The following is a 25,071-nucleotide window of genomic DNA, read 5'->3' on the forward strand; positions in this document are numbered from 1 at the left end:
TGTACTCAATGCTTTTTTTGCCTCTGTCTTCACAAACAAGGTCAGCTCCCAGACTACTGCACTGGGCAGCACAGCATGGGGGGGAGGTGACCAGCCCTCTGTGGAGAAAGAAGTGGTTCGGGACTATTTAGAAAAGCTGGACGTGCACAAGTCCATGAGGCCGGATGCGCTGCATCCGAGAGTGCTAAAGGAGTTGGCAGATGTGATTGCAGAGCCATTGGCCATTATCTTTGAAAACTCATGGCGATCGGGGGAAGTCCCGGACGACTGGAAAAAGGTTAATGTAGTGCCCATCTTTAAAAAAGGGAAGAAGGGATCCTGGGAACTACAGGCCAGTCAGCCTCACCTCAGTCCCTGGAAAAATCATGGAGCAGGTCCTCAAGGAATCAATTCTGAAGCACCTTGAGGAGAGGAAAGTGATCAGGAACAGTCAGCATGGATTCACCATGGGCAAGTCACGCCTGACTAATCTAATTGCCCTCTATGAGGAGATAACTGGCTCTGTGGATGAAGGGGAAGCAGTGGACGTGTTGTTCCTTGACTTTAGCAAAGCTTTTGACACGGTCTCCCACAGTATTCTTGCCAGCAAGTTAAAGAAGTATGGGCTGGATGAATGGACTAGAAGGTGGATAGAAAGCTGGCTAGATTGTCGGGCTCAACGGGTAGTGATCAATGGCTCCATGTCTAGTTGGCAGCCGGTATCAAGCGGAGTGCCCCAAGGGTCGGTCCTGGGGCCGGTTTTGTTCAGTATCTTCATAAATGATCTGGAGGATGGTGTGGATTGCACCCTCAGCAAGTTTGCAGATGACCCTAAACTGGGAGGAGAGGTAAATATGCTGGAGGGTAGGGATAGGATACAGAGGGACCTAGACAAATTGCAGGATTGGGCCAAAAGAAATCTGATGAAGTTCAACAAGGACAAGTGTAGAGTCCTGCACTTAGGACGGAAGAATCCCATGCACCGCTACAGACTAGGAACCGAATGGCTCGGCAGCAGTTCTGCAGAAAAGGACCTAGGGGTAACAGTGGACAAGAAGCTGGATATGAGTCAATAGTATGCCCTTGTTGCCAAGAAGGCCAATGGCATTTTGGGAAGTATAAGTAGGGGCATTGCCAGCAGATCGAGGGACGTGATCGTTCCCCTCTCTTTGACACTGGTGAGGCCTCATCTGGAGTAGTGTGTCCAGTTTTGGGCCCCACACTACAAGAAGGATGTGGAAAAATTGGAAAGAGTCCAGCGGAGGGCAACAAAAATGATGAGGGGACTGGAACACATGACTTATGAGGAGAGGCTGAGGGAACTGGGGATGTTTAGTCTACGGAAGAGAAGAATGAGGGGGGATTTGATAGCTGCTTTCAACTACCTGAAAGGGGGTTCCAAAGAGGATGGATCTAGACTATTCTCAGTGGTAGCTGATGACAGGACAAGGAGTAATGGTCTCAAGTTGCAGTGGGGGAGGTTTAGGTTGGATATTAGGAAAAACTTTTTCACTAGGAGGGTGATGAAACTCTGGAATGCGTTACCTAGGGAGGTGGTGAAATCTCCTTCCTTAGAAGTTTTTAAGGTCAGGCTTGACAAAGCCCTGGCTGGGATGATTTAATTGGGGATCGGTCCTGCTTTGAGCAGGGGGTTGGACTAGATGACCTCCTGAGGTCCCTTCCAACCCTGATATTCTATGATTCTATGATAATAGTCTATCTGGTGTTGATGGACCTTTCCTGCCAGGCAGGATGTAATTCATTCTGTTGCCAAACAGCCCTTCACCTAGGTAAAGTCTCTCTCCTGTCTGGTGATTTACAGAGCCACAGAGGCTCACAGTGCAGCTAGTCAGATATTAACCCAGGTAGCAACTCACAAGCATTCAATAAAGTCTAAACACTAAACACATTCTTATAATTCTCATCCCTGTTTTAACAATAGTAACACAGGTGAGCCAGACAGATTCCAGCTCTGTATTTGTCCATGTTCAGTTAAGACATGGGGGCTTTTACAAGAGCTAAAACCTCATCTGCCAGGGTCACAGGCAGGATGGGTAGGGATGGTGTCCCTAGCTTCTGTTTGCCAGAAGCTGGGAATGGGCGACAGGGGATGGATCACTTGATGATTCCCTGTTCTGTTCATTCCCTCTGAAGCACCTGGCATTGGCCACTGAGCTAGATGGACCATTGGTCTGATGCAGTGGGCTGTTCTTATGTTCACAGTCACTATCCGAAGTATCTACTCATTTGGACTCACTGGGGAGCCACAGAAAGAAACAAGGTGTGCTGAGGCAAGACGGCCGAGTCTCACAGCCCCTGGGGTCATGCTTGCCAAAAGCTAAAACTAGGCCCAACCCATGAAAGGGGGCACTCCCAGGAGAGAGTGAATTAAGGCTTGAGCATCAAACAACTTCGTAAACCTGAGACAGTTGCCTTGGGGACAATGACGGGAAGAATCCCCCAAAGGGACTCCTTTGATTCTGCTGTTCTCTGGCCTTTGGTTCATAGAACTGGAAGGGACCTTGAGAGGTCCCTTTAGTCCAGTCCCCTGCACTCAAGGCAGGACTAAATATTATCTAGACCATCCCTGACAGGTGTTTGTCCAGACTGCTCTTAAAAATCTCCAATGATGGCGAGGAAGGCTACACTCCCTCGGCAATTTATTCCAGTGCTTAACCACTCTGATAGTTAGGAAGTTTTTCCTAATGTCCAGCCTAAACTATCCTTGCTGCAATTTAAGCTCATTGCTTAATTATTACTTCTTGTGTCTTGCTTACAATACTCCTCCTAATACATCCAAGAATGATATTTGCTTTTTTTTGCAACAGTGTTACACTGTTAACTTATATTTAGCTTGTGATCCATTGTGACCCCCCCAGATCCCTTTCTGCAGTACTCCTTTCTAGGCAGTTGTTTCCCATTTTGTATCTGTGCAACTGATTGTTCCTTCCTAAGTCGAGTACTTTGATACTGGGAGGGTTTCACCATGTCTCAGAGGGTTAAATCCTGGTGGGAGGGGGCTAGGCCTGTACTGGAATAAGGTCACACTGTGCTTCACAGTGTGGCAGAAGCTAGAATGTCCATTAGCAGGGAAAAATCCTGGGGGGAATTGTCTTGTGGAATGGACAAAAGCCCCACCTGAATTCTCTCACGTTGCCCTTCTCGCCCTGGCAGGCTACAGAATAACATCCATGTTTCGCTCCAGATCATCCCATCCTCCCAGGGGGAAGGAAATGGCTGCAATGGAGCTGGCTCAGGTAAGCAATTATCAGGGAGCTGGTGATGGGCTCTGCTTTGAGGGAGGGGAGCAGTACAGGCAAAAGAGGGTGGGAGCTGCTAGAGGTGGTGGGAGGCAGGAAATATTTAGGGTGGGGAAAGGGAGGGGACAGGTTGTGACAAACCTGCTGAGACTTGTGTAATCTAGGGTGTGATGGGTTGTCACCCCGGGGTGCAGTCTGGGGGGCTTCTGGGAACCGCTGTGCCCTCTAACCCTCAAGCTGGGCTGGCCCTTCTCACACTGCGTTCTGGAGATTCAGCCAGCCTCTCCAGGCCCTCTTATTCCAACATGACAGCAGGTGGCGCCATGCATCCAACTAAGCTACCTGAGTGCTTTACCTAAGCCACTCAAGGACAGATAGAAGACATCAGCCAATTTCCCAGCTCCCCAACCTTGCACACCTGCTGTAGTATAAATCCAGAATTATACCATCTTACAGTGCACGGGGATCTCTATAATGTAAGCTCATTAATATAGTTTGCCTTTCCCTCAATATGGGGAAGATATGCACAACAAGCTTGTGCTAACCAAGCTGAGATTTTCCCCAGACACTTCACTCAAAATACACTGGTTAAGATAAAGCATAAAACAAGTTTATTAACTACAGAAAGATAGATTTTAAGTGATAGCAAACAGATCAAAGCAGATTACTTAGCAAATAACCAAAAACTCAAACTAAGTCTAACATACCAGATGGATAGAATTTGAATTAGGAATTTCTCACCCTGACTAATGATAGAAGCAGTCCACCAAGTTTCCATACACAAGCTAGAAATCCCTTTGAACTGGGGGAAGTGCTGGTCCCAGGGTAGTCTTTGTTCCTCAGGTGTTTCCAGTAGTTCTCTTGTGTGGGGAATGAGGCTAAGAGATGATGTCACACCCCACCTTATGTAGCTTTTCCATATGGCAGGACCCCTTTGTTCCAAACTCAGTTCCCAGTCCAGTTAGTGGAAAAATACACGTACCAAAATGGAGTCCAGTGTCATGTGGTCTGGTCACATTCCCTGCTGAGTCATAGTAGCCATGACTCATAGACTGGCTGAAACATTCACAGGAAGGCTACACTCTTCCACGGTCCATTGTCTTTGTTGATGATCCATCAGCACTGTCTGGCTTCTTCACTGTTGTACCTGAAAGGCTAGTTGTGGGTGTTACCCCGAGTAAGCACATTTAAAATACAAATACATAGTCAATGTCCATAACTTCAGATACAAACATGATCCATGCACACAAATAGGATAATCATATTCAGCAAATCATAACTTTTCCAATGACACCGCACATGATGCATCTTGCACAAAATACATCATAATTATGTCCTAATCATTTTATAATCATACCACTATGCTGAATGTGGAGTGTAATGTCAGATAGGGCCTGATTTCAAAGCACTGGAGTTGGGAATGGAACTTCCCCTCTTCGTGGAACAGGAAATAACCCTCCAGCCAGAGCTGGGAAAACTTCCCGGACTCCCAGTGCTGGAGCCTGAATCTACCGACAGTTCATTAGTTCCTTGACCCCCCCCCCATCTTTGTGGCAACTGCAGACTTTATCAGTGATGATTTTATATTCTCTTCCAGGTCATGAATAAGAATGTTAAATAGCACAGAGCCAAGAACCAATCCTTGTGGGAACCCCCTAGAAAGAAATCCACTCGACCATGGTTCCCCATTTACAATCACAGTTTTTAATCTATTTAATGTATGCTGTGTTTCCATATTCGCTGCCTCATTAACTTGCCCAGTATCGATGTCAGACTAACACTCTTGTAATTAGCTGGGTCATCTCTTTTACATGTTTTAAATATTGGCAGAGCATTAGCTTTATTCTAGTCTTCTGGAATTTTCCCTGTGTTCCAAGTCCTAATTAAAATCAACATTAACAGTCCACCACGCTCCTCCACCGGGTCTTTTAAAACTCTTGGATACAAGTTATCTGGACCTGCTGATTTAAACACGTCTAACTGTAATACCTGCTGTTTACCATCCTCGTGAGTTATTGTTGGAATGGAACGACTGTCATCGTCAAGATCTTATGATATGAGTACCTCATCTGTTTTTCTCCAAATCCAGGAGAGAAATATTTATTGAACACTTTTACCTCTTCTACATTATTTTTGATAATTCTACCATTTCCATCTAGTAATTTAGCACTACCATTGTTAGGGATTGATTTTGTACTTAATATACTTTTAAAATCTTCCTTCTCATTTTCATTGATTGGTCATTGTTTTCTGATAGCTTCCCTTACCAATTTTCTACAATTCTGACCTTCTAACTTTTATTCTTTACTATTGACTTCCCCTTTCTTCCATATATTTTATTGGGAGAGTGTTGGGATTCCTACCAGGGAGCCACCAGCAGGGTCCAGAGACAGCCCCATCTCCTATATCAAACTCTGGGTAGTAGGTATGTGATAAATGTGAAGACCCTGCCTCCATCTGTCAGCTGGGAGAAACAAAGTTTCTCTCTTTGTACCCTCTTATGCCTCCTGGGTGCTCTAAGCAAGGTGTTGTGGGGCTCTGTTAACATGTGCCTCCTGGAGCTTCCATTTACCTGGTGCTGCTGTTCTGTGAATAGTGGGGCTGTGACTGGGGCAGCAGGTACTGAGTGTTGGACTCTTTCTCTTTCAGGGGCTGGTGACTTTTGACGAGGTTGCTGTGTATTTCACCAGGGAAGAGTGGGCTCTGCTGGACCCTGTTCAGAGAGCCCTCTACTGGAATGTCATGCAGGAGAACTATGAGACGGTGGTCTTGCTGGGTAAGGAGTCTTGTCTCCTCGGTTATTAGAAGCTGTGGGGTCTCTAAAGAACCTGAGTAGTAATAACTTTATACCTTTATTCCTCATACAAGTTTTGACATGTTTCCTTGCTCCCCTTTTTTTTTGCCTGATCTCCCACCCACTAGAATAATTTTTGGACATGTGCCTTTTTGGTGCCATCATTCATTTTAAAAGTGCATATAATGTATCCTTATTGGCTACATTGATAACTGTAGCTTTCATGCCTTTTCCTCATTTTAAGAGGAAAATATGCCGCCTGTAGAATTCTAAATTAGGTAAATAGGTGTATGGCTCATGCATGGCTTGTGTGACAGTCAGACGAGCTCCTCTTTTGATAGACAAACATATGATGTTGCCATTCAGGACCCCACGGGTGAAGGGATAACAGAGCCGTAGGAGGGGAGGAGAAGGGGGGAGTAGATAATTCTGGGGTGCCAGGACATGGGGAGGGTGTGTGCAGGGTTAGAGCTAAGAAGCAGCAGGGAGGGATGAGGTAGTGAGAGACGAGGAGAGAATACAAGAAGCTGCCAAGGTACCGTGAGGTGGCTGAGAGTAATGGGAAGAAGGGGAGGGGAGTGTGGAGGAAGGGCATGCGGGAATTGGGGTGGGAGGGAGGAGAGGTATGGGGATGTAGAGCTGTGGTGGATCCCAGACCTTTAACCCTGAATCCCCACCCAAGCCTTGTTGCTTTAGAGCCTACACTCCAGTTTTATTTCTGTTCAGTTTCACTTCATTAAAAATTTTTCCAGCCAAATATTATTTTAACTCTTGCCCTCCCTCTCCCACTCATTACCCCCCTCCCCATGTCTATGCACAGCGACCCTGGCCACCCATCCCCAGTCCTTGCTGCACTCCTCCCTCCCATAGCAGGGCCCCTACCCAGGCACAAATGGGCACTTTGTTGATGATGTCACAGGGTGGTAGTGTAGCCTGTACCATTTTTACAGCTGTAAGATTACGTATTCCGAAGCCCTTCACATCAGTCGGGCATATCTCTATACGCTGATAGAGTCTGTTCCCCGGTGTTCCGTTCCCAGCTCTGATACCGCAGAGCCTTGCCTGTGTCCCTGTTCCCATTCCTCCCCCTTAACAAACATTTGACATTGGTGAGGCCTCATCTGGAGTACTGTGTCCAGTTCTGGGCTCCACACGACAAGAAGGATGTGGAAAAATTGGAAAGTGTCCAGCGGAGTCAAAAAAAATGATGAGGGGACTGGAACACATGACTTATGAGGAGAGGCTGAGGGAACTGGGATTATTTAGTCTGCAGAAGAGAAGTGTGAGGTGGGATTTGATAGCAGCCTTCAACTACCTGAAGAGGGGTTCCAAAGAGGAAGGAGCTCAGCTGTTCTCAGTGGTAGCAGATGACAGAACAAGGAGCAATGGTCTCAAGTTGCAGTGGGGGAGGTTTAGGTTGGATATTAGGAAACACTATTTTACTAGGAGGGTGGTGAAGCACTGGAATGGGTTCCCTAGTGAGGTGGTGGAATCTCCTTCCTTAGAGGTTTTTAAGGTCAGGCTTGACAAATCCCTGGCTGGGATGATTTAGTTGGGGTTGGTCCTGCTTTGAGCAGGGGGTTGGACTAGATGACCTCCTGAGGTCCCTTCCAACCCTGATATTCTATGATTCATAGAATCTATGATCCCAATTTCTCTTCCGTCTCCTCTTTGACTCTGTTTATACAGTAATATTCTAAGCTATACCTTAAGCAATCATTGTACTGAAATTTAACTAACCAATCCTAACATATCATAACATAATTCTGTAACCAATTATATCCCACTACTCTAATTAACTTACACCTAGCAAAATTAATTATACAGCAGACAGAAACAATTAGAGAACCAGACTGATTAACAATGTAAAAGTGGTGGCCGTAAAGATAAAACAATACAGAAATGAAGGTTTCACAACCACAACCATTGACAAGTGATTTCTTGCCAGACAGGATGCTGTTAAACTAAGTTTTCTTTAACCACCTTAAGATCTGTTTCTTTATCTGGTGGTGATGGGCACTATCCAGACATAATCGTCTTCCTAACATCCCAGTACCACCTTATGTCAGTGTGACTGGTTTGGGATGTGAGGATATGACCCTATGCTTCCCAGCTTATGGCTACCCCTGCTGCTTAGCCAAAGGCCTTAGCCTAAGAAGAAGGCCTCAGACGATCCTAGTGAGAGAAGGCCCATAAACAGGCGGACTGCGATTTTGATTCTTTGTTTTTATACCCCTGTAAGTAGCTAAGTGATAAAAATACACCTAAGTTCTTAAAGTGTAGACTTTACAGGCAGGCCTCAATATCTGTCTTCTAACAGTGGGTTCTATCCCTTCCCCCATTCTGTGCCTGTCTTGTCTATTTAGATTGTAAATTCTTCAGGGCATGGGCCATCTACTGTTCTCTGTTTGTACTTTGCCTAGTACAATGGGGACCTGCTGTTAGTTGGTCCTTAGGCACTAAGGTAATGAATATGATTTATAATAATAATAATAACTCTCCTGCTACTTTGAGCCAAGAAAGCTGGCCTTGGGATGTTACTGTTTAAAAATGATCTGGGGTTAAAATCATGGAATATTCTTTGTGACAAGTATCCCACAAATTCCACTGACCTCCTTTTGTTTTCTTTGCGTGGAGTAGGGTTTCCAGTTTCCAAACCTGATGTGATATTCCAGATGGAACGAGGGGAAGAGCCATGGGTTCCAGACCTCCAGGGCTCTGAGAAAGAAGTGCTCCTGAGAGCTGCCTGCACAGGTGAGGAATTGGTAAAGCCAACTCAAAAACTGTTTGGGAGCGCAGGAAACATTTGGGATGCCATAGAAAGACCTTGTGAGCTCTCCAAGTTCAAGATTGTTCCCTGCAGAATGGAATCATTCTGGCAGATGTCCCTCATGGCTTCTCTCCTATTCTGACTGACAACTGGCAGCAGGTCCCTCTCCGATCTCGCTTTCCCATGAGTGTTCTGATGAGATGGGGACCAAAACTGATCCCTTCCTCTGTGGAAGGGTTTGGGGAAAATCAAGCTCCGCAGAGGTTTGATCTCTTCCACACATATTTTGGTTTGTTGGCTCTTTTTTCCATTCATCTATCTGAGATTTCCTTTCTTTCTGGTGCAGGGAATGACCTATGTCTGGATTCTCTCTGTCTCCCATCAGGTGATGGGATGGTGGCTGAGAATGAGGAGGAGAAACCCCAGCAGGAAGATGCTGAGCAAGTAGAACCACATGGGACGTTATCAGGAGGATCGAAAGGGAATGTTTCCGGGAGTTGTGCGCTCTCAGAAAAAGCAAAAGCCTGTGAGACTCAGCAGAGGCCAGAGGAAAACTTCAGTAGCCACTCAGACATTAATACACGTGACAGAATCAACTTGGAAGAGACACGCTACACATGCCATGAGTGTGGGAAAAGCTTCAATCGGAGCTCAGACCTTCTCACACACTGGAGAAACCACCCAGGAGAGAAACCCTACACATGCTCTGAGTGCGGGAAAAGCTTTAGTGGGCACTCAGCCCTTATCACACATCGTAGAATCCACACAGGAGGGACGCCCTACATGTGCTCTGAGTGCGGGAAAAGCTTCAGTCACAGCTCACACCTTATCACACATGAGCGAATCCACACAAGAAAGACGCCCTTCACATGCTCTGAGTGTGGGAAAAGCTTCAATCGCAGCTCACACCTTATCACACATCGTAGAATCCACACAGGAGAGAAACCCTACACGTGCTCTGAGTGCGGGAAAAGCTTCAATCACAGCTCTACCCTGAGCACACATAGGAGAATCCACACAGGTGAGAAGCCTTATGGATGCTCTGAGTGTGGGAAATGCTTCATTCGTAGTTCAGCTCTCATCTCACATCAGAGAATCCACACAGGAGAGAGGCCCTACACATGCGCTGAGTGCGGGAAAAGCTTTAATCACAGCTCTACCCTGAGCACACATAGGAGAATCCACACAGGTGAGAAGCCTTATGGATGCTCTGAGTGTGGGAAATGCTTCATTCGTCGTTCAGCTCTCATCTCACATCAGAGAATCCACACAGGAGAGACGCCCTACACATGCGCTGAGTGCGGGGAAAAGCTTCAGTCAGAGCTCTCACCTCATCAGAGATAAGAGAATCCACACAGGGGAGACGCCCTTCACGTGCTCTGAGTGCGGGAAAACTTTCAATCAGAGCTCCAGCCTTATTAGACATGAGAAAACCCACATGAGAGAGAACTGTAATAAATGCTTTGACTAGGGCTGGCCAAAGATTTCTGCACCATCTTCACTGTGGTCTCTCAGCTCCACCAGATGAGTTGCCAGCTTCTGCCTTTTGCCGCTCACTTTCTTTGGGGTCAGTCCTGTGATCTTTTCTATCCACTCCTTTCCTTTTGAGTTGTAGGTATGTGTGTCCCTCCAGCCAGGAATGTTTATCAGCTCCAGGTGCGGGAGAGAGGTTTGATCCAACAAGGTACACTGAAGCAAAAACTACCCGTGCCTTACATCCACTAGGACTGTACATGGCGTTGGCTGCTCAAGTGAGTGATCTTGGTGTGGAAAGACAATTATAGTGGTAGAGCAGATGCAGCCCAGGTGCAGTGGTTGGCATTAGCTTTCCCCTTGACCTGACCTAAACTCCATCACTTTTCCTAGTCTAAACAAACCCTGAGCATCACGGTTATACTGTTCCCCCATTTCAAAGCAATTGTTAGACATCAAGTTTCTCCTTCGGGAACAAATGGTTTCATTCCCAGTTGCTCTGATGTTGCTTCAAGTGGTGCTGGAGAGCAGATATTTTACAACCATTTTCCTCACTTAAAATATATTGAAGTATAACAAAGGGTAGGGATAGGGAAAATGTCATTTCACGCTCTGTAACAACAAAATGAACTGGGAAGAGGATTCCTTAGTAAATGACTTGTAACTAAGCAAAATACCCATGCGTTGGGCTCCCAAAGCAGCTGTGGCCCAGGCCCTGCAGGCGGTCACTTTTGAAGATCTCTCCTTCGTAATCAGGTGCATGTTGCCTATCATTTGGGAAATGCAATCCCTATCCAGGTAGAGATAGGAAAAATGGAAGTGACATTTCTATTCAGCTCACCCCGGGAGATTACACCTCACCATCGCTCCTGATATGTTGTGTGGTTGGTGAAGAATTCTACGCCAGAGAAGTGTAAAATTACTCCAAGGAAGGTCAAAGATTTGACAAGAACTCAGGTAGAAACTGCTGGTACTGGTGGTTGATTTTCACCCCAGAGATGGAAGCTATGGTGACCTGTGGCCCAGGTAAACTATTTTTTAGAACACTGCACCCTAGTTAAGTGGCACTGATCACACTCCTAAAGGATGCCATGATTAAATTGGGCACAACTCTCTTTTGCCATTTGGATCCAAAGTTTCATGAAGCAATGAGAGAATCATAGAAGATTTGGGTTGGAAGAGACCTCAAGAGGATGCTATGGTGACCTGTGGCCCAGGTAAACTATTTTTTAGAACACTGCACCCTAGTTAAGTGGCACTGATCACACTCCTAAAGGATGCCATGATTAAATTGGGCACAACTCTCTTTTGCCATTTGGATCCAAAGTTTCATGAAGCAATGAGAGAATCATAGAAGATTTGGGTTGGAAGAGACCTCAAGAGGATGCTATGGTGACCTGTGGCCCAGGTAAACTATTTTTAGAACTCTGCTCCCTAGTTCAGTGGCACTGATCACACTCCGAAACGATGCCATGATTACATTGGGCACAACTCTCTTTTACCATTTGAATCCAAAGTTTCATGAAGCACAGAGAGAGGAAAAGGAAGCGATGCTCAGTGGGATAGCTGCCCAGAGTGCACCGCTCTGAACACCTCTGCAAATGCCACAAGTGTGAACACGCTATTGCACAGGCAGCTGACAGTGTGAACACACAATAGCAGTTTCCCTTCAGCGCTCTCTGAGCGGCACTTGTAACTGCCAGCGCTGTAACTCTGCCCGTGTAGACGTAGCCTCAGAGAGACTGACTGCCAGGATCCCAGCACTGATCCCCTCTGGGGAATGAATCACAACGTCGACAGGCTATGCAGCCTTCACTCGTCTCCCTGTACCTGACAAGCCTGCTAGCCCAACGTGCCGCACCATCTATGCCATTACCTGGTTCCTTAACTGCGGCTACAGTTCCTGCTCCAGGTGAATCCAAAGACCGAGAGGTGCAGAGATCCAACCCCTTATAATCTTAGTAACATTTTGTTCCTTTTTCTCTTTTTTGTCTGTTTCTTTTTATGAATGTGGAGACCTCCCAGCCCTTCTATTAGATTGGGGTGTAACAGAGTGTGAGTGTGTGAACACCTCTGAAACCTACAAAGGGAAGATGCTAGGAAGAGTAGTTCCCCAAATCTTAATAGCCTTCAAACTCTGCCCGATGAAATGACTGAATGCATGCTCCTCACCTGCGGAAGCATTGCAAGGAATTGAGCTGTCAGATATGTATTTTTCAGCGAGAGCTGTTTGAACTTCTTTTACTAATGTCTCTCTAAGGTCTGTATGTGTTTTGGGGCGAGAGGGCGAGTTGAAGTATTAGCTACACAATAGTGAAATCTAAGGAGACAACTGTAATTAGCTTTGAGGTTGTAGGCAAAATATAAGCAATAATTTGGTTTTGGTTTTGAAATATTCAGCTGGCTAAATCTGGGTTGCATTGCCTGGGTAAAAATCTCTGATTGGGGTTTTGGCATCACTAAATATACACCTGCCTTCTTGGGTTGCTCTTTTAGGATTTATAAGGGTTGATTTTCTGCTGTATTAATCTGATGGTTTGACTAAATTGATGACTTGATTCCAATGCAATATCCTCGTTAACTCACTGATTTACTGATTTGACCTGAACTTTATCACTGCATTGTTTATAGTCATAGCAGTTCACAAATTTATCTTATCTGCTCCTGGGATTCCTTGAAATACTCTTATCACTTCATCATTTAGCTTTGTTATTGTGCAGATCCATGTCATTCTGCTATTTCATTTCTATTTTACCAACAAGTACTCTTGGAAAATATGCAGCTATAAGTACTTGCTAGTTTTAGCAATGACATCTGCGTTTCTAGCATTGCACTTGCGATGTTTTTTACTGAGATTTCTAATTTGGAATTTTTAATTCTAACTTTTTCTTCTTCTTCTTAGAGCAGAAGTTTGTTCTGCTGGATCATCTGACTTCCAGCCTGACTGAATTTCTGGGCTGGTCTCAAAATGGTTTTTTTTTTTTTTCAATCCACCAATGGTGATTGCCTTTTGCAACTGCTGTGTTACCTCTCAGTGCAGCCCTTAGTGTTTTTCCACATGCCATTGCTTGTGTGTAGAACTGGATCCACACGTATCCTATAAAGGCAGTATATCTCTCACGTCACATCCATCTCCAAGGCAAAAATCTATTGTCACTTTTGCTGAATGTTAGAACGGCTGCAGTGGGTCAGACGAATACTCCGTCTAGTGCAGGACCGTGTCCTCGGGCCGGGGCCAGCAGCAGGTGCTTCTGAGGGAATGAACACGACAGGCAATCACTGCGTGAACCATCCTGGCAGTCGAGAGGTTTAGGGACACCCAGAGCATGGGGATGCATCCCTGATTCTATCGGCTCATAGCTGATGCACCTATCCTGAGGAACTGATCTAATTCTTTGTTGAACCCCTTTATAGTTTTGGCCTTCAAAAAATAATGAACACACATCTACAACCCCAAGAGGGTTTGACAACCACAAGAATTCTAAAAACCTGAATTATACACCCTGAGGTCAAGAAATTGTAATCAATACATAATATTTTGTTCTTATGTGTCTCTTTGATCCTGAGCCTTTCGGGTGCCGTAAGGCCACTTCCACAAAAGCTGGAGCTAAACACCTGAATGAAACTTGGTCTCCCCTCATACTTTTCCTGTTACCTCTCCCAAACCTTTCATAGCCCTAAGGCCATATCTACACTACAAGCCTATGTTAACTCAAGTTATGTCAGCCTAGACTCGCTACAGTTACTGTGTGACTTGTGTGACTTACTGGTGCTATTGTAATAAATAAAATAGAACTGTCATGGTGATCAATTACACCAGCATACAAGTATATTGAAGGCGAACCCTAAGGAAATCAAGAATTTAAATTATCCCCCACATGTCCCGCGTCCCACTACAATGAATCCAACCCACAGGTCACTTGGGCAGAAGTACCAATGTCAGGATGCTCCATTGTGAGCGCAGTAAATGAAGCTGCAAAATAAATGATGTTTGAATGACCTCACTCTGTGTTTTACACTCCTGTATTAAGAGGCAGTTGATACAGATGTACAGGGTCGTTTGGAAGCAGTAGGCTCTATGCGTCCATCCCCCACCACTATTAAGTTTTAGCAAATTAGGACAAGTCATCAAATAAGAACCACCCTAGGGATCAATAACGGCTACTGGTAACAATTTGCTACCTCTGTACCAGAAGATGGGAAAGGCGAGAAGTACCAAATTTGGACAAGTTAGAACAACTGTAGGTATCAGTAGCTGCTACTGGTAGCAAATTACACCAGGTGGCAGTTTTTACAATCTCTTACATATGAGTAACTGCTACAGGTAGCAAATTCCTACAAGTAGCAACTCTGCTCCCCGGCTTTTCTTCGGCTCCTGCTCTCTCCTTAGCTCAGCCCCACTCTGGCCCAGGTAGTTCCAGCTCACATGGAGGATGGGACCCCGTGGCCTGGCAACTCCCTCATTAGTCTGCCTGCCCTGTCAGTCAGGCTAACTTGGAGCTTTGACCTCTCCCCATTGCCCCTGGGGACTGAGTCCCATTGCCCCTTCCCCTTTCTTTTGGTACTGGGAACTAGCCAACCAAAAAACCCCACTAAGTTTTAGTAAGGAGCCAACAATCCCCTTCTACAAGCCAGCCCTGTGAGGGTCACAGATGTCCAGAGAAAACAGCACAAGCTGGTTCCATGGTGTAACGGTCAGCACTCAGGACTCTGAATCCTGCAATCCGAATTCAAATATCAGTGGGACCTCGTCTTTGCTTGCGAGTCTTTTCCCTCCTGCTGGGTGACTCACGCCCACTGGAGCCAGGTCTTCAGTCGGGATGGCCGCAGTGGGGTGGGCCTCTAGAACTTGCCGCCCTGGCTACCGATGCCTGCAATCCTGTGGTTTGACCTGATGGTTGGGATTCTCGCTGCTTCACCTGATGCCCACAAGTTTGGCCCTTGTGCTTGCTGCCACACTTTTCCTCTTGCCCACGTGGACAGGAGTGCCAGGGCCAGGCTTCCTAGTCAGGGCTAGGCAGGAGGGAGGAAGAGTCCCAGGCTGGCGCCCACCACACCTTTCCTCCTCTGGGCACCTAGAGCACAGGTGTCTGGTGCTGACAGCTCTAAGGGAAGGCTTAAAAGCCACAGAGCAACCCAGGGTGAGGCAAGAGGAGGGGCGGACCATGCCTATGCCTGGCCAGCAGACAGCCACAAAGACACCCAGCCAGCCTGCTCCCTGCCATGCCAAACACCCACCCGCAGACCAGCATGTGGGGTGGCTGCTGATGCTCTGTGGCCAACATCAGAAGACAGTAGGAAAGCAGGGCCAGCCCCACTGGTGGGGCCTCTGGCCGTTCCCATTCAAGGTGCTCACTTTTGCAGTGGGGCAGGAGATTTTTCCCCAAGAGGCTTTTCCCCAGCTGGCGAGAAGCAGAGAAGCACCCAGCCTCTCCAAGCACTTATTCAGAAAAGGCAGACACTGTGTTTCTCAGGTCATCTACTGAGGGAGGCAGAGACACTCTGGGCACAAGAAGTCGAGTTCCCAGCAAGACGTGAGACTTAATTCTGTGGAGCCAGGTGCAGGACTTTGGCAGGGAGGCTTAAGCATGGGGGATTGGGGTGCAGCGGATGGACCGGCTGTCTAGGTGTGGAGATTTAGTGGCACTGAGGGACAGGAGGTGTACGGGGAGGTTTTGGCAAACCAGTAAAGTGCCTGAAACCACTATGGCTTATTGCTAAAAGCAGCCAAGTCAGCAAGCTGTAAACTGGTCATTCAGCAGTCTCAGCTTGACCAAGGCAGGAGGGCAGGGAGTTTTGGGTGCCACAGAAAGGGCAGCTTGACCCCGCGTCCTTCCTGATAAGAATTGTGTTGAAGTTACTGATGCATCTTAGAAGAGCAGGATGTGCCCCAGGAATGTCTATTGGGGCCTCAAGGCTGCAAACTCTGGAAGAACCCACACCTGGTTAATCGATAATCAGAAGGAACCTCTTGCTTGACCATTGAAACTGCTTACTTAACAAGTTTGCTTTAAGGGACATGTCATTTTATTACTAATGTATAAATCAGGGGGAAAAGTTTGAGGTGGTTGGACTCTTTTGGACTCTCCCTCTGGATACATCTTGCAGTCCCCACCGGCAGATGGAAGATTTGGCCACCAGAAGCCTGCCGCTGTGTCACTCGAGAGCCACACTCAGCTCTGGTAATTATCAAGGGTTGGGGGTGCCTTACTAACCTCTCACGGACACGTGTACGTGCTTGAGACTAAGTAAAGTTTAGCTTTAAGTGAAAGCACTCTTGTGTTGTCCTGTTTGTGCCAGCCATTGATTGGTCGGACGGTCGTGTCTCCCCGATATATTTCCTGACACCACCTCGCATAGAGTAACAGTTACCGAGACCTTTGGGTTGAAAGAGCCCCAGGTAACAGAGGGAGGAGGAGGAGGATACTGGGCTAGATGGACCTTTGGTCTGACCCAGTCTGGCCGTTCTTATGTGGCTTGCCGAGGTCACCTATGGATCTTCTCTTTGTGTCTCTGAATTCTCTACAGGGCTGCATAAGCTGCAGCAAGTTTCTGGTCTTGGGTTCAATCTTGAGAAACAGGATTGTTGGCGAGGCAGGGAGACAAAGGGTATCACGCCTCACAGCCAGCAGACGTGAATGAGCCAAGGACAACGGGTAAATGTGGTGCATGAATGAGCCCAAACTGGAAGGTTTCTTGTTGGCCTCAAAAGGTAGTTGCTCAAAGGGAGTCATCTGGTGTGATGAAAAGAGGGACCCACGTATGGACCTGACTAGCTGGGGGAGTCCTTGCACTGGGGGGGTTTCGGGGGTTTAATATGTGCTCCAGCAAACAAGTCCCTCTACGTGTGAGGGGAGGGGCTCGGTGGGGAGGGCTATGGGGTATCAGTGTGAATCGAGGGGCTGCGAGGGGGAGGGTCCATGGGGGTGTCAGTGTGAGGGGAGGGGCTGTAACCGGGAGGGCTATGGAGTGTCGCTGTGAGGGGAGGGGCTGTGCGGGGCAGGCTTTTCGGAAAACAATACCTCTCACGAGCCTCATGGCAAAAGCCTGAGCGTTGGCAGCACTGAGTCGGACGGAGTCTTTATTCTCCGGGATTCCCTGGAGCAGGGGTGCCCAACCTTGATCTTTCTGTGGCCCCTGGCCCAACACGGTATAAAACCTCCACAGCCCACCTGTGCCAGTACAATAGGTTTTCTGCACGCCCACTAGATTGAAAGCCAGGGCTGTCGTTAGGGGTTAGCCAGCAGAGCAATTGCGCAGGGCCCCACAACACAGGGCCCCCCGTGAACAGAATTTGCTCCAGCTTTGGCTTCAGTCCTGAGCGGTCAGGCTCAGATTTCAGCTTTCTGCCTGACCCCAGCAAGTCTAAGGCCGGCCCTGCTTTCTGGTTTATTTCGGCGGACCCCCCCCCCCACCTTGAAAGCTGCTCGCTGCCCCCTCAATCGGGGACCCCTGGTTGAGAACCACTGCCTGGGAACGCTGTTTAAAGGAGGGAGCAAAGCTGCTGCCTTTCCTGGTGGCTGAACTGAGGCCCTTAGAGTGGGATACTCAGGCACGGCCAGCCGCACGGGGGAAGCTCACGGAGCAGCTGCCTGGCCTCCGGGACTGTCTGAGCCTCCAGGGCCCCGGGGGGCAATGAAGCAGCTGGGTCAGGCTGGGAACCTTGATTCCCAGAGAACTGCCCTAGCTCCCTTTCAGCAGCAAAGTCCATTCCCCCCACCCCTGATGAATCAGCCTGGAGCCAAGGGCAGAGCGGGGGGTTTCTCCTTTCACTCCTGCTGGGGAGTGCGGGGGTCCCGGGGGCATTTCTAGACGAGCATTTGGAACTGAACTGGGGGAACCGGCCGTTCAGAACGGAAAGCTCACGTTCAGACAACATCTTTCTTTACAGTTTTTTATAATACGACATAAGCCTTCAATCCTAGTGTCGCCGTCGTCGATAACATGGCTTGGTCAGCCTGGTAGGACACCGAGGGTAAAACTGACCAGCTCTTCAAAGCCGAGAGAGTGGAGAGAAATCACCTCTCAGAGTCAATGCGTGTAGAAGAGGGGTAGTCAACAGGCAGATGGCGGGCCAAATCCGGACTGCCAGACGCTTTCGAACGGATGCCGAAATCTTTTTATTTACCGATTATTATCATTATTGTTATTTTTTATTATTATTTTCTCTGGAGCAAGACATTTGGACCTTGACAAAAAATAATGGATCACCCCTAAGAATTGCTACCTTCCTTATGTCCTGCTGGCCATTTCCTTTCCCTCCTTTCGGTGAAAAGCGTTGGGCTTTTGCGCAGAAACTTTCTTTCCTCGGGAGAGACCCAGGAGCGGGGGCTGCCTGCACGTACCAAGCACCCACTAGATTAGAAGGTGACCGACGAACACCCTTAAGACGAGGCAGCCGTCCCTGTCAAAAATCATCTCCTGGCTCCACTTGAGTGACAGCCTGAGTCGTTGCTTAGCCGGGCAGAGCCCAAGGATGGGAATCGTCAGCAGCAGCAAACCCTTCTGTGCGTAGCGGGAACCAACGCAAAGGTGCTTTAGAAGGAGCTGTCTCCTTCCTTCTGCGGTGAAAGTTGCCATTCTGGTCATGGATTTTCATTGCCCGTCTCAGGGGGCAGAGGTGGGGTTGGCGCTACCGCAGGCTGGGATGTGGCCCCCGTGTCCCCATCTGTCCGTCACGCTGGGAGCCCGTCTCCGCTCCCAGCTGACAGGCCGCCTCCAGCCTGTCCGGCCAGCTCCTGAGCGCTGGGGGGGTGAGTCATTTGGTGTAAGTGGCACGTAGGAGACGCTCTCCCAGAGGCATTGGTGGTATAGTGGTGAGCATAGCTGCCTTCCAAGCAGTTGACCCGGGTTCGATTCCCGGCCAATGCAGGGATGTGCTCTTTTCTTGGCCGGGAATTGGTTCCAAGGAGTCACCGCTTGCTCCTCTCCTCCCCCAAGGCCCAGCTTGCCCACTGCTCCTGCCCCTACACCCCTCCTCTGAGGCCCTCTCTGCCCCCTCCCCCAGAGAAGTGTGGGTGCGAGGGTCTGGGGGGGGGAAGAGGCGGAGCAAGTGCGGGAAGAGGAGCAGCGTGGGTGGGGCCCTGGGGGAAGAGGCTGAGTGGGCCCATGGGGGTAAGGGGCCGAGCCCAGGCGGGGTCAGAGTCCGAGCGCCGGTGGACCTGAGCCCAGCCCCTCTGCACTCAGGGGAGCAGTGTGGGTCCATGAGTAAATCCTCAGAAATCTCACACCTGGGTTTGTAATGTCAGGCCCCAGCAAACAAGTCCCTCTATGTGGGAGGGGAGGGGCTGTGAGGGGGAGGGCTATGGGGTGTCTCTGTGAGGGGGAGGGGCTGTGAGAATATGGTCACCTCCAGGCAGCAGGAGCCCCCCTGAGTTGGGGGCTGAACTTCCCCCTTCCCCCAGGTGCTTTGGGGGGGCCCTAGGGCCCAGCATGGAGCTGCTATCCCTGTGGGGTCCCTGGGAGCCACAAAGGGATGATGTGCGGTTACTGCCCCGTCTGCCCTGGGGTGGGGGCCTGGAGCCCCCGGAACGGCCCTGGGGGACGTCACTGTCTGTGGAAAAGCACGTCTAGGAACAGGGATTCCCCGCTGCATGACAGCGGCAGGAAGGAGATGAGAGAGGTAAAGCTCTAGCAAAGTCTGGGTACGCTGGGTGTGAAGGAGGGTGCCCAGCTCTCCGTCTGCAGAACGGCCAACCCCAAACGTTCAAAAACCCTGAGTCAAGAGCACCAAAAATCAGGAGACTGGCTTTAAAACCATGAGATTCTGCAAAAAAGGAAGAGAGCTTTGGATCTTTTTAATCGCCTTCTGCTTGTTGAGCATTTAGGGCGCACGGGGGTCCCATTTTGAAGCTTTCTCCACAGCCACGTACTGTTTCTTTAAGAGCCAAGGCTGAAATCATCACATACTCACTTGACTCCGGGAGCTGGGGCTTTATGGAAAAACAATAATTCTCACGCGACTCATGGCAGAATCCTGAGCGCTGGCAAATGGAGTGAGTCCTTATTCCCCGGGATTCCCCCCCGGAGCTCCGCCTCGACACGTCTGAAGTGGGGGGCAAAGCTGCTGCCTTCGCTGATGGCCGAACTCAGGCCCTTAGAGTGGGATATTCAGGCACGGCCAGCCGCACGGGGGAAGCTCACGGAGCAGCTCCGGGACCGTCTGAGCCCGCAGGGCCCCGGGGGGCAATGAAGCAGCCGGGCCAGGCTGGGAACCTTGATTCCCAGGGAACTGCCCTGGCTCCCTGCTCAGCAGCAAAGAAGTCCATTCCCCCCACCCCTGATGAATCAGCCTGGAGCCAAGGGCAGAGCGGGGGGTTTCTCCTTTCACTCCTGCTGGGGAGTGCGGGGGTCCCGGGGACATTTCTAGACGAGCATTTGGAACTGAACTGGGGGAACCGGCCGTTCAGAACGGAAAGCTCACGTTCAGACAACATCTTTCTTTACAGTTTTTTATAATACGACATAATCCTTCAATCCTAGTGTCGCCGTCGTCGATAACATGGCTTGGTCAGCCTGGTAGGACACCGAGGGTAAAACTGACCAGCTCTTCAAAGCCGAGAGAGTGGAGAGAAATCACCTCTCAGAGTCAATGCGTGTAGAAGAGGGGTAGTCAACAGGCAGATGGCGGGCCAAATCCGGACTGCCAGACGCTTTCGAACGGATGCCGAAATCTTTTTATTTACCGATTATTATCATTATTGTTATTTTTTATTATTATTTTCTCTGGAGCAAGACATTTGGACCTTGACAAAAAATAATGGATCACCCCTAAGAATTGCTACCTTCCTTATGTCCTGCTGGCCATTTCCTTTCCCTCCTTTCGGTGAAAAGCGTTGGGCTTTTGCGCAGAAACTTTCTTTCCTCGGGAGAGACCCAGGAGCGGGGGCTGCCTGCACGTACCAAGCACCCACTAGATTAGAAGGTGACCGACGAACACCCTTAAGACGAGGCAGCCGTCCCTGTCAAAAATCATCTCCTGGCTCCACTTGAGTGACAGCCTGAGTCGTTGCTTAGCCGGGCAGAGCCCAAGGATGGGAATCGTCAGCAGCAGCAAACCCTTCTGTGCGTAGCGGGAACCAACGCAAAGGTGCTTTAGAAGGAGCTGTCTCCTTCCTTCTGCGGTGAAAGTTGCCATTCTGGTCATGGATTTTCATTGCCCGTCTCAGGGGGCAGAGGTGGGGTTGGCGCTACCGCAGGCTGGGATGTGGCCCCCGTGTCCCCATCTGTCCGTCACGCTGGGAGCCCGTCTCCGCTCCCAGCTGACAGGCCGCCTCCAGCCTGTCCGGCCAGCTCCTGAGCGCTGGGGGGGTGAGTCATTTGGTGTAAGTGGCACGTAGGAGACACTCTCCCAGAGGCATTGGTGGTATAGTGGTGAGCATAGCTGCCTTCCAAGCAGTTGACCCGGGTTCGATTCCCGGCCAATGCAGGGATGTGCTCTTTTCTTGGCCGGGAATTGGTTTAATTTCAGTCACGCTGTATCAGTTTATCAATGGAATGAGAGAATTAATGTCCCAAATCCCAGCAGGTCATTCAACCCCCGGTGGAGGAAGAAAGGGGCGGGACTATACAGCGAGCTGTTGGAGTCATCCTTGTATTACAATATTTGGTTTATTTTTTTAAATGTTTCCTTTACTTACCTCTCCATTTTAGACTCAGCCTTTAAGGTCAGAAGGGACCAGCATGATCACCTAGTCCGACCTCCTGCACCTTGCAGGCCAAAGGACCCCACCCACCCACTCCTCTAACAGACCCCTAACCTCTGCTTGAGTTACTGACGTCCTCAAATCATGGATTAAAAATGTCAAGTTACAGAGAATCCACCATTTACACTGGTTGAAACCTGCAAATGACTCATGCCTCATGCTGCAGAGGAAGGCGAACCCCCCCCCCAGGGTCTCTGCCTATCTACCCTTGGGGAAAACTCCTTCCCAGCCCCAAATATGGCCATCAGTTAGACCCTGAGCATGTGGACAAGATGCACCGGGCAGACACCTGGGAAAGACGTCTCTGCAGTAACTCTGAGCCCTCCCCATCTATTGTCCCATCACCGGCCTTTGGAGATATTTGCTGCTAGCAATCACAGACCAGCCACACACCGTTGTAGGCAGTCCCCTCATACCATCCCCTCCATAAACTTATTAAGCTCAGGCTTGAAGCCAGTTAGGTTTTTTGCCCCCACTGCTCCCCTTGGGAGGCTGTTCCAGAACTTCACTCCTCTGGTGGTTAGAAACCTTCACCTAATGTCAAGGTAAAACTTGTTGAGGGCCAGTTTATATCCATAAGTTCATTAATAGTGGGGGCATGTGATAGTGTGGGGGAGGGAGAAAGACTGGAGAACTGACAGGAGGAGCCAGAGAGATTCCCTGTTCCCCGACCACCCATCTCTGGGAGGAACCAATTGGAATTGCCCTTGGGAAGCTGCCGCTAATGACTCAGGTGTAAAATCGTTATTCCATTGGAATCAGATTAAAGCCTCCTCACACCTAGTGTCACAGTCATTGGCATGGCTCCTTCCTGGGATGTCACCGGCCACAGCAATCCAATGAGTGGAACCAGATCCCTTTTCAGCACCAAGGCACACAAAGAAATCTTGGGGCTTTTTGTTCCTTAGCTTCTGGCGCCATCGAGTGGCCCTTTGGTTTCACTCATTTCTGTTAAAACCTTGAGCATTCTGCAAAGAAATGTTAATTCCCCGGGAGAGACTCGGGAGCGTTTCTCTCTTTTGTGTTGTTAAGGATTGAAATGTTCCCCGGGTTCCTCGGTCCCAACCTGCCTCTCGCTCTACTGCCCATGCAGCCCCATCCCAGCCCTCAGCCCCCGGTAGATGCTGATTCCCGCAGCCCCATCTGTGCAGGGTGTGAACCCTGTCACTCCGCATTGCCTAGTTCCCCTAACTCTGAGGGACTTCAGCTCCTCTCTGTCCCCAGGGACCCTCCACACCACTCCCCTGCGTACCACGGTTCAGCTATTGCGGTAGCATGAGTCTGACACTCACTTTAGAGGCCCCAGATTAATAACCATTTTCAATATGCCCTTACTGGAGAGCCTACTGCAATATTTGGGTGGGGGAAACCTGTTAAAAATATTCATAAAACTCCTTTCCCAAGAGAGTCACAGGGCTCTTGATATCCCGTGTTTTGGGTGACGAACGTCCACTGACCATGTAGCTGATTGTGGTATAAACATCTTCGATTTCCCTAGTTAGATAAGATCCCATCTTTACATAAATGTTAGGGAACCCTGCCCCAAAATATTGATAATCTTAGAACAGTTCATCTGCAGAATTATTACACTAAGGCACATATGCAAAGCGTGTGCCCTACCAGTGAGATACTCCCCGCCCCCCGCCACACAGCTAATGCCATACAGGGGGAGAGGGTCTCCATGCCTGATCTTGGTGGCAGAAGTGGTTTGGGGCTTCAAGAGCTTCCACATTATCCTGGGATGACCCCCATCCTGGTCCTGGGAAATGATACGAAAGACCCACCTGGCGATGGAATGGATTGAACCCACAGCCACAGGGGTGGAGCCGGGGGGCATCCCCTGGCACATTAGAAAGTCAGCACCTCTGCTCTGTCTGGCAAAACGACATGCCAGCAGTTTCGTTCAAAAGGTACCACTGATTGCTTCTGTCTGTGCTTTAGTTTGTAATACTTCCGTTCGTCTACCTATAGTTGTCACGGTCTGGCCTTTCCTTTGTTTTTGTCAACATTTAAATGGAACTCCTAGGTGGTGGGTTAAGACTGGTGGGAAATATTGTGTTGTTACAAAGATTGGTCAAGGTATTGCTAAGCAGGGCTCAAGTTTCATTATAAAAACCAGGGTCCAAGAAAGAAAGAAAGAAAGAAAGAAAGAACTCCCCTCCGAGACACAACCCAAACCAACGCGGTCAGAATCCTCTACACGGCCGCGAAGTGCAGGAACCAGAATCCAGATGAGACCGACCGTGTCTGGCCAACAGGGAAAGTCCATCGGCGTGATCAGGATTGGTGAGCCCAGCATTGTACGCTTAGCGTGTGTGTTTTCTATTTTGGTAATTGTTAATAAATAGAGGTTAAGGACAAAGATGACTCATGTCTCCCCACACTTGGGGCGGGGGGACACTCTAAAGGGCAGGACATGTGACTGCCCCTCGTGTCTCCCCTGCACAGTGACACCCCCCACACACCTTGCACCCAGCCCTGTGCTGCCGAGCTCTCCCTGCCCCGCTGCCCTCTCCCTGCGACATGTCATCCGGGGGGTGGGTTCTGTCCTCCCTTCACCTCCTCGCCCCTGCAAGTTCGTTGGCTTCTCTGGCCCACTCCCTGCCTGGACTCAGCTATTGGGGACAGGGGCCGAGCATGCCAGACAGGGAGGGGAGCTTCAGATCACATGGCCATTGTCCCTGGAAGCAGGGCCTGGGCGGGGAGCGGCCCGCTGCTGCTCAAGGTGCCTCGGACAGGGGCCAAGCAAGCCGGAGCATCACCTCCCCCCACCCCTGGCATGTTTCTGGCTCGCTGGTCCCCTTTCTCTCTGTTCCTGTAAAGTGAAAGGAAGAAAACTCCCAAATCCCTCTTGGTGCAGGGAGCCAGGTTTGCTGCTCACAGTCTGAATTTCACAGACTTCCAAGTCTGGGACTGTCTAAGAACGGCATTTCTCATGGGAAGGTGGAGGCAGAGCGATTAAACTGGGGATGCCCAGACCTCGAATGGGTGTGAGCTGGAAATTAATAATATTTTGAGGATCATTGGGGGGTGTAAAGGAGTGAGCAGGGTGGGGCCAGTGGGGGAAGGGGTGGAACAGAGGTGACATAG

The 25,071-nt window shown here is 49.2% G+C and overlaps 1 protein-coding gene and 2 non-coding genes across 3 annotated transcripts in view; all 3 read left to right on the top strand.

Moving 5' to 3' along the window:
• Nucleotides 1-25,071, top strand: part of LOC141978941 (uncharacterized) — a 52,796-nt gene that overhangs the window by 12,005 nt on the left and 15,720 nt on the right. Inside the window, 4 exon segments of the mRNA XM_074941342.1 lie at nt 3,154-3,236; nt 5,889-6,015; nt 8,674-8,787; nt 9,150-10,096. Of these exon segments, the coding sequence (XP_074797443.1) occupies nt 3,171-3,236; nt 5,889-6,015; nt 8,674-8,787; nt 9,150-10,096 (1,254 nt within the window). The 5' untranslated portion in view covers nt 3,154-3,170.
• Nucleotides 19,076-19,147, top strand: TRNAG-UCC (transfer RNA glycine (anticodon UCC)). Its single transcript has one exon. It is a non-coding gene; the product is annotated as a tRNA-Gly (tRNA).
• On the top strand, nt 21,633-21,704 carry TRNAG-UCC (transfer RNA glycine (anticodon UCC)). Its single transcript has one exon. It is a non-coding gene; the product is annotated as a tRNA-Gly (tRNA).

The sequence above is a fragment of the Natator depressus genome, chromosome 28 (assembly GCF_965152275.1).
Source record: "Natator depressus isolate rNatDep1 chromosome 28, rNatDep2.hap1, whole genome shotgun sequence".
Classification (NCBI taxonomy): Eukaryota; Metazoa; Chordata; order Testudines; family Cheloniidae; genus Natator; species Natator depressus.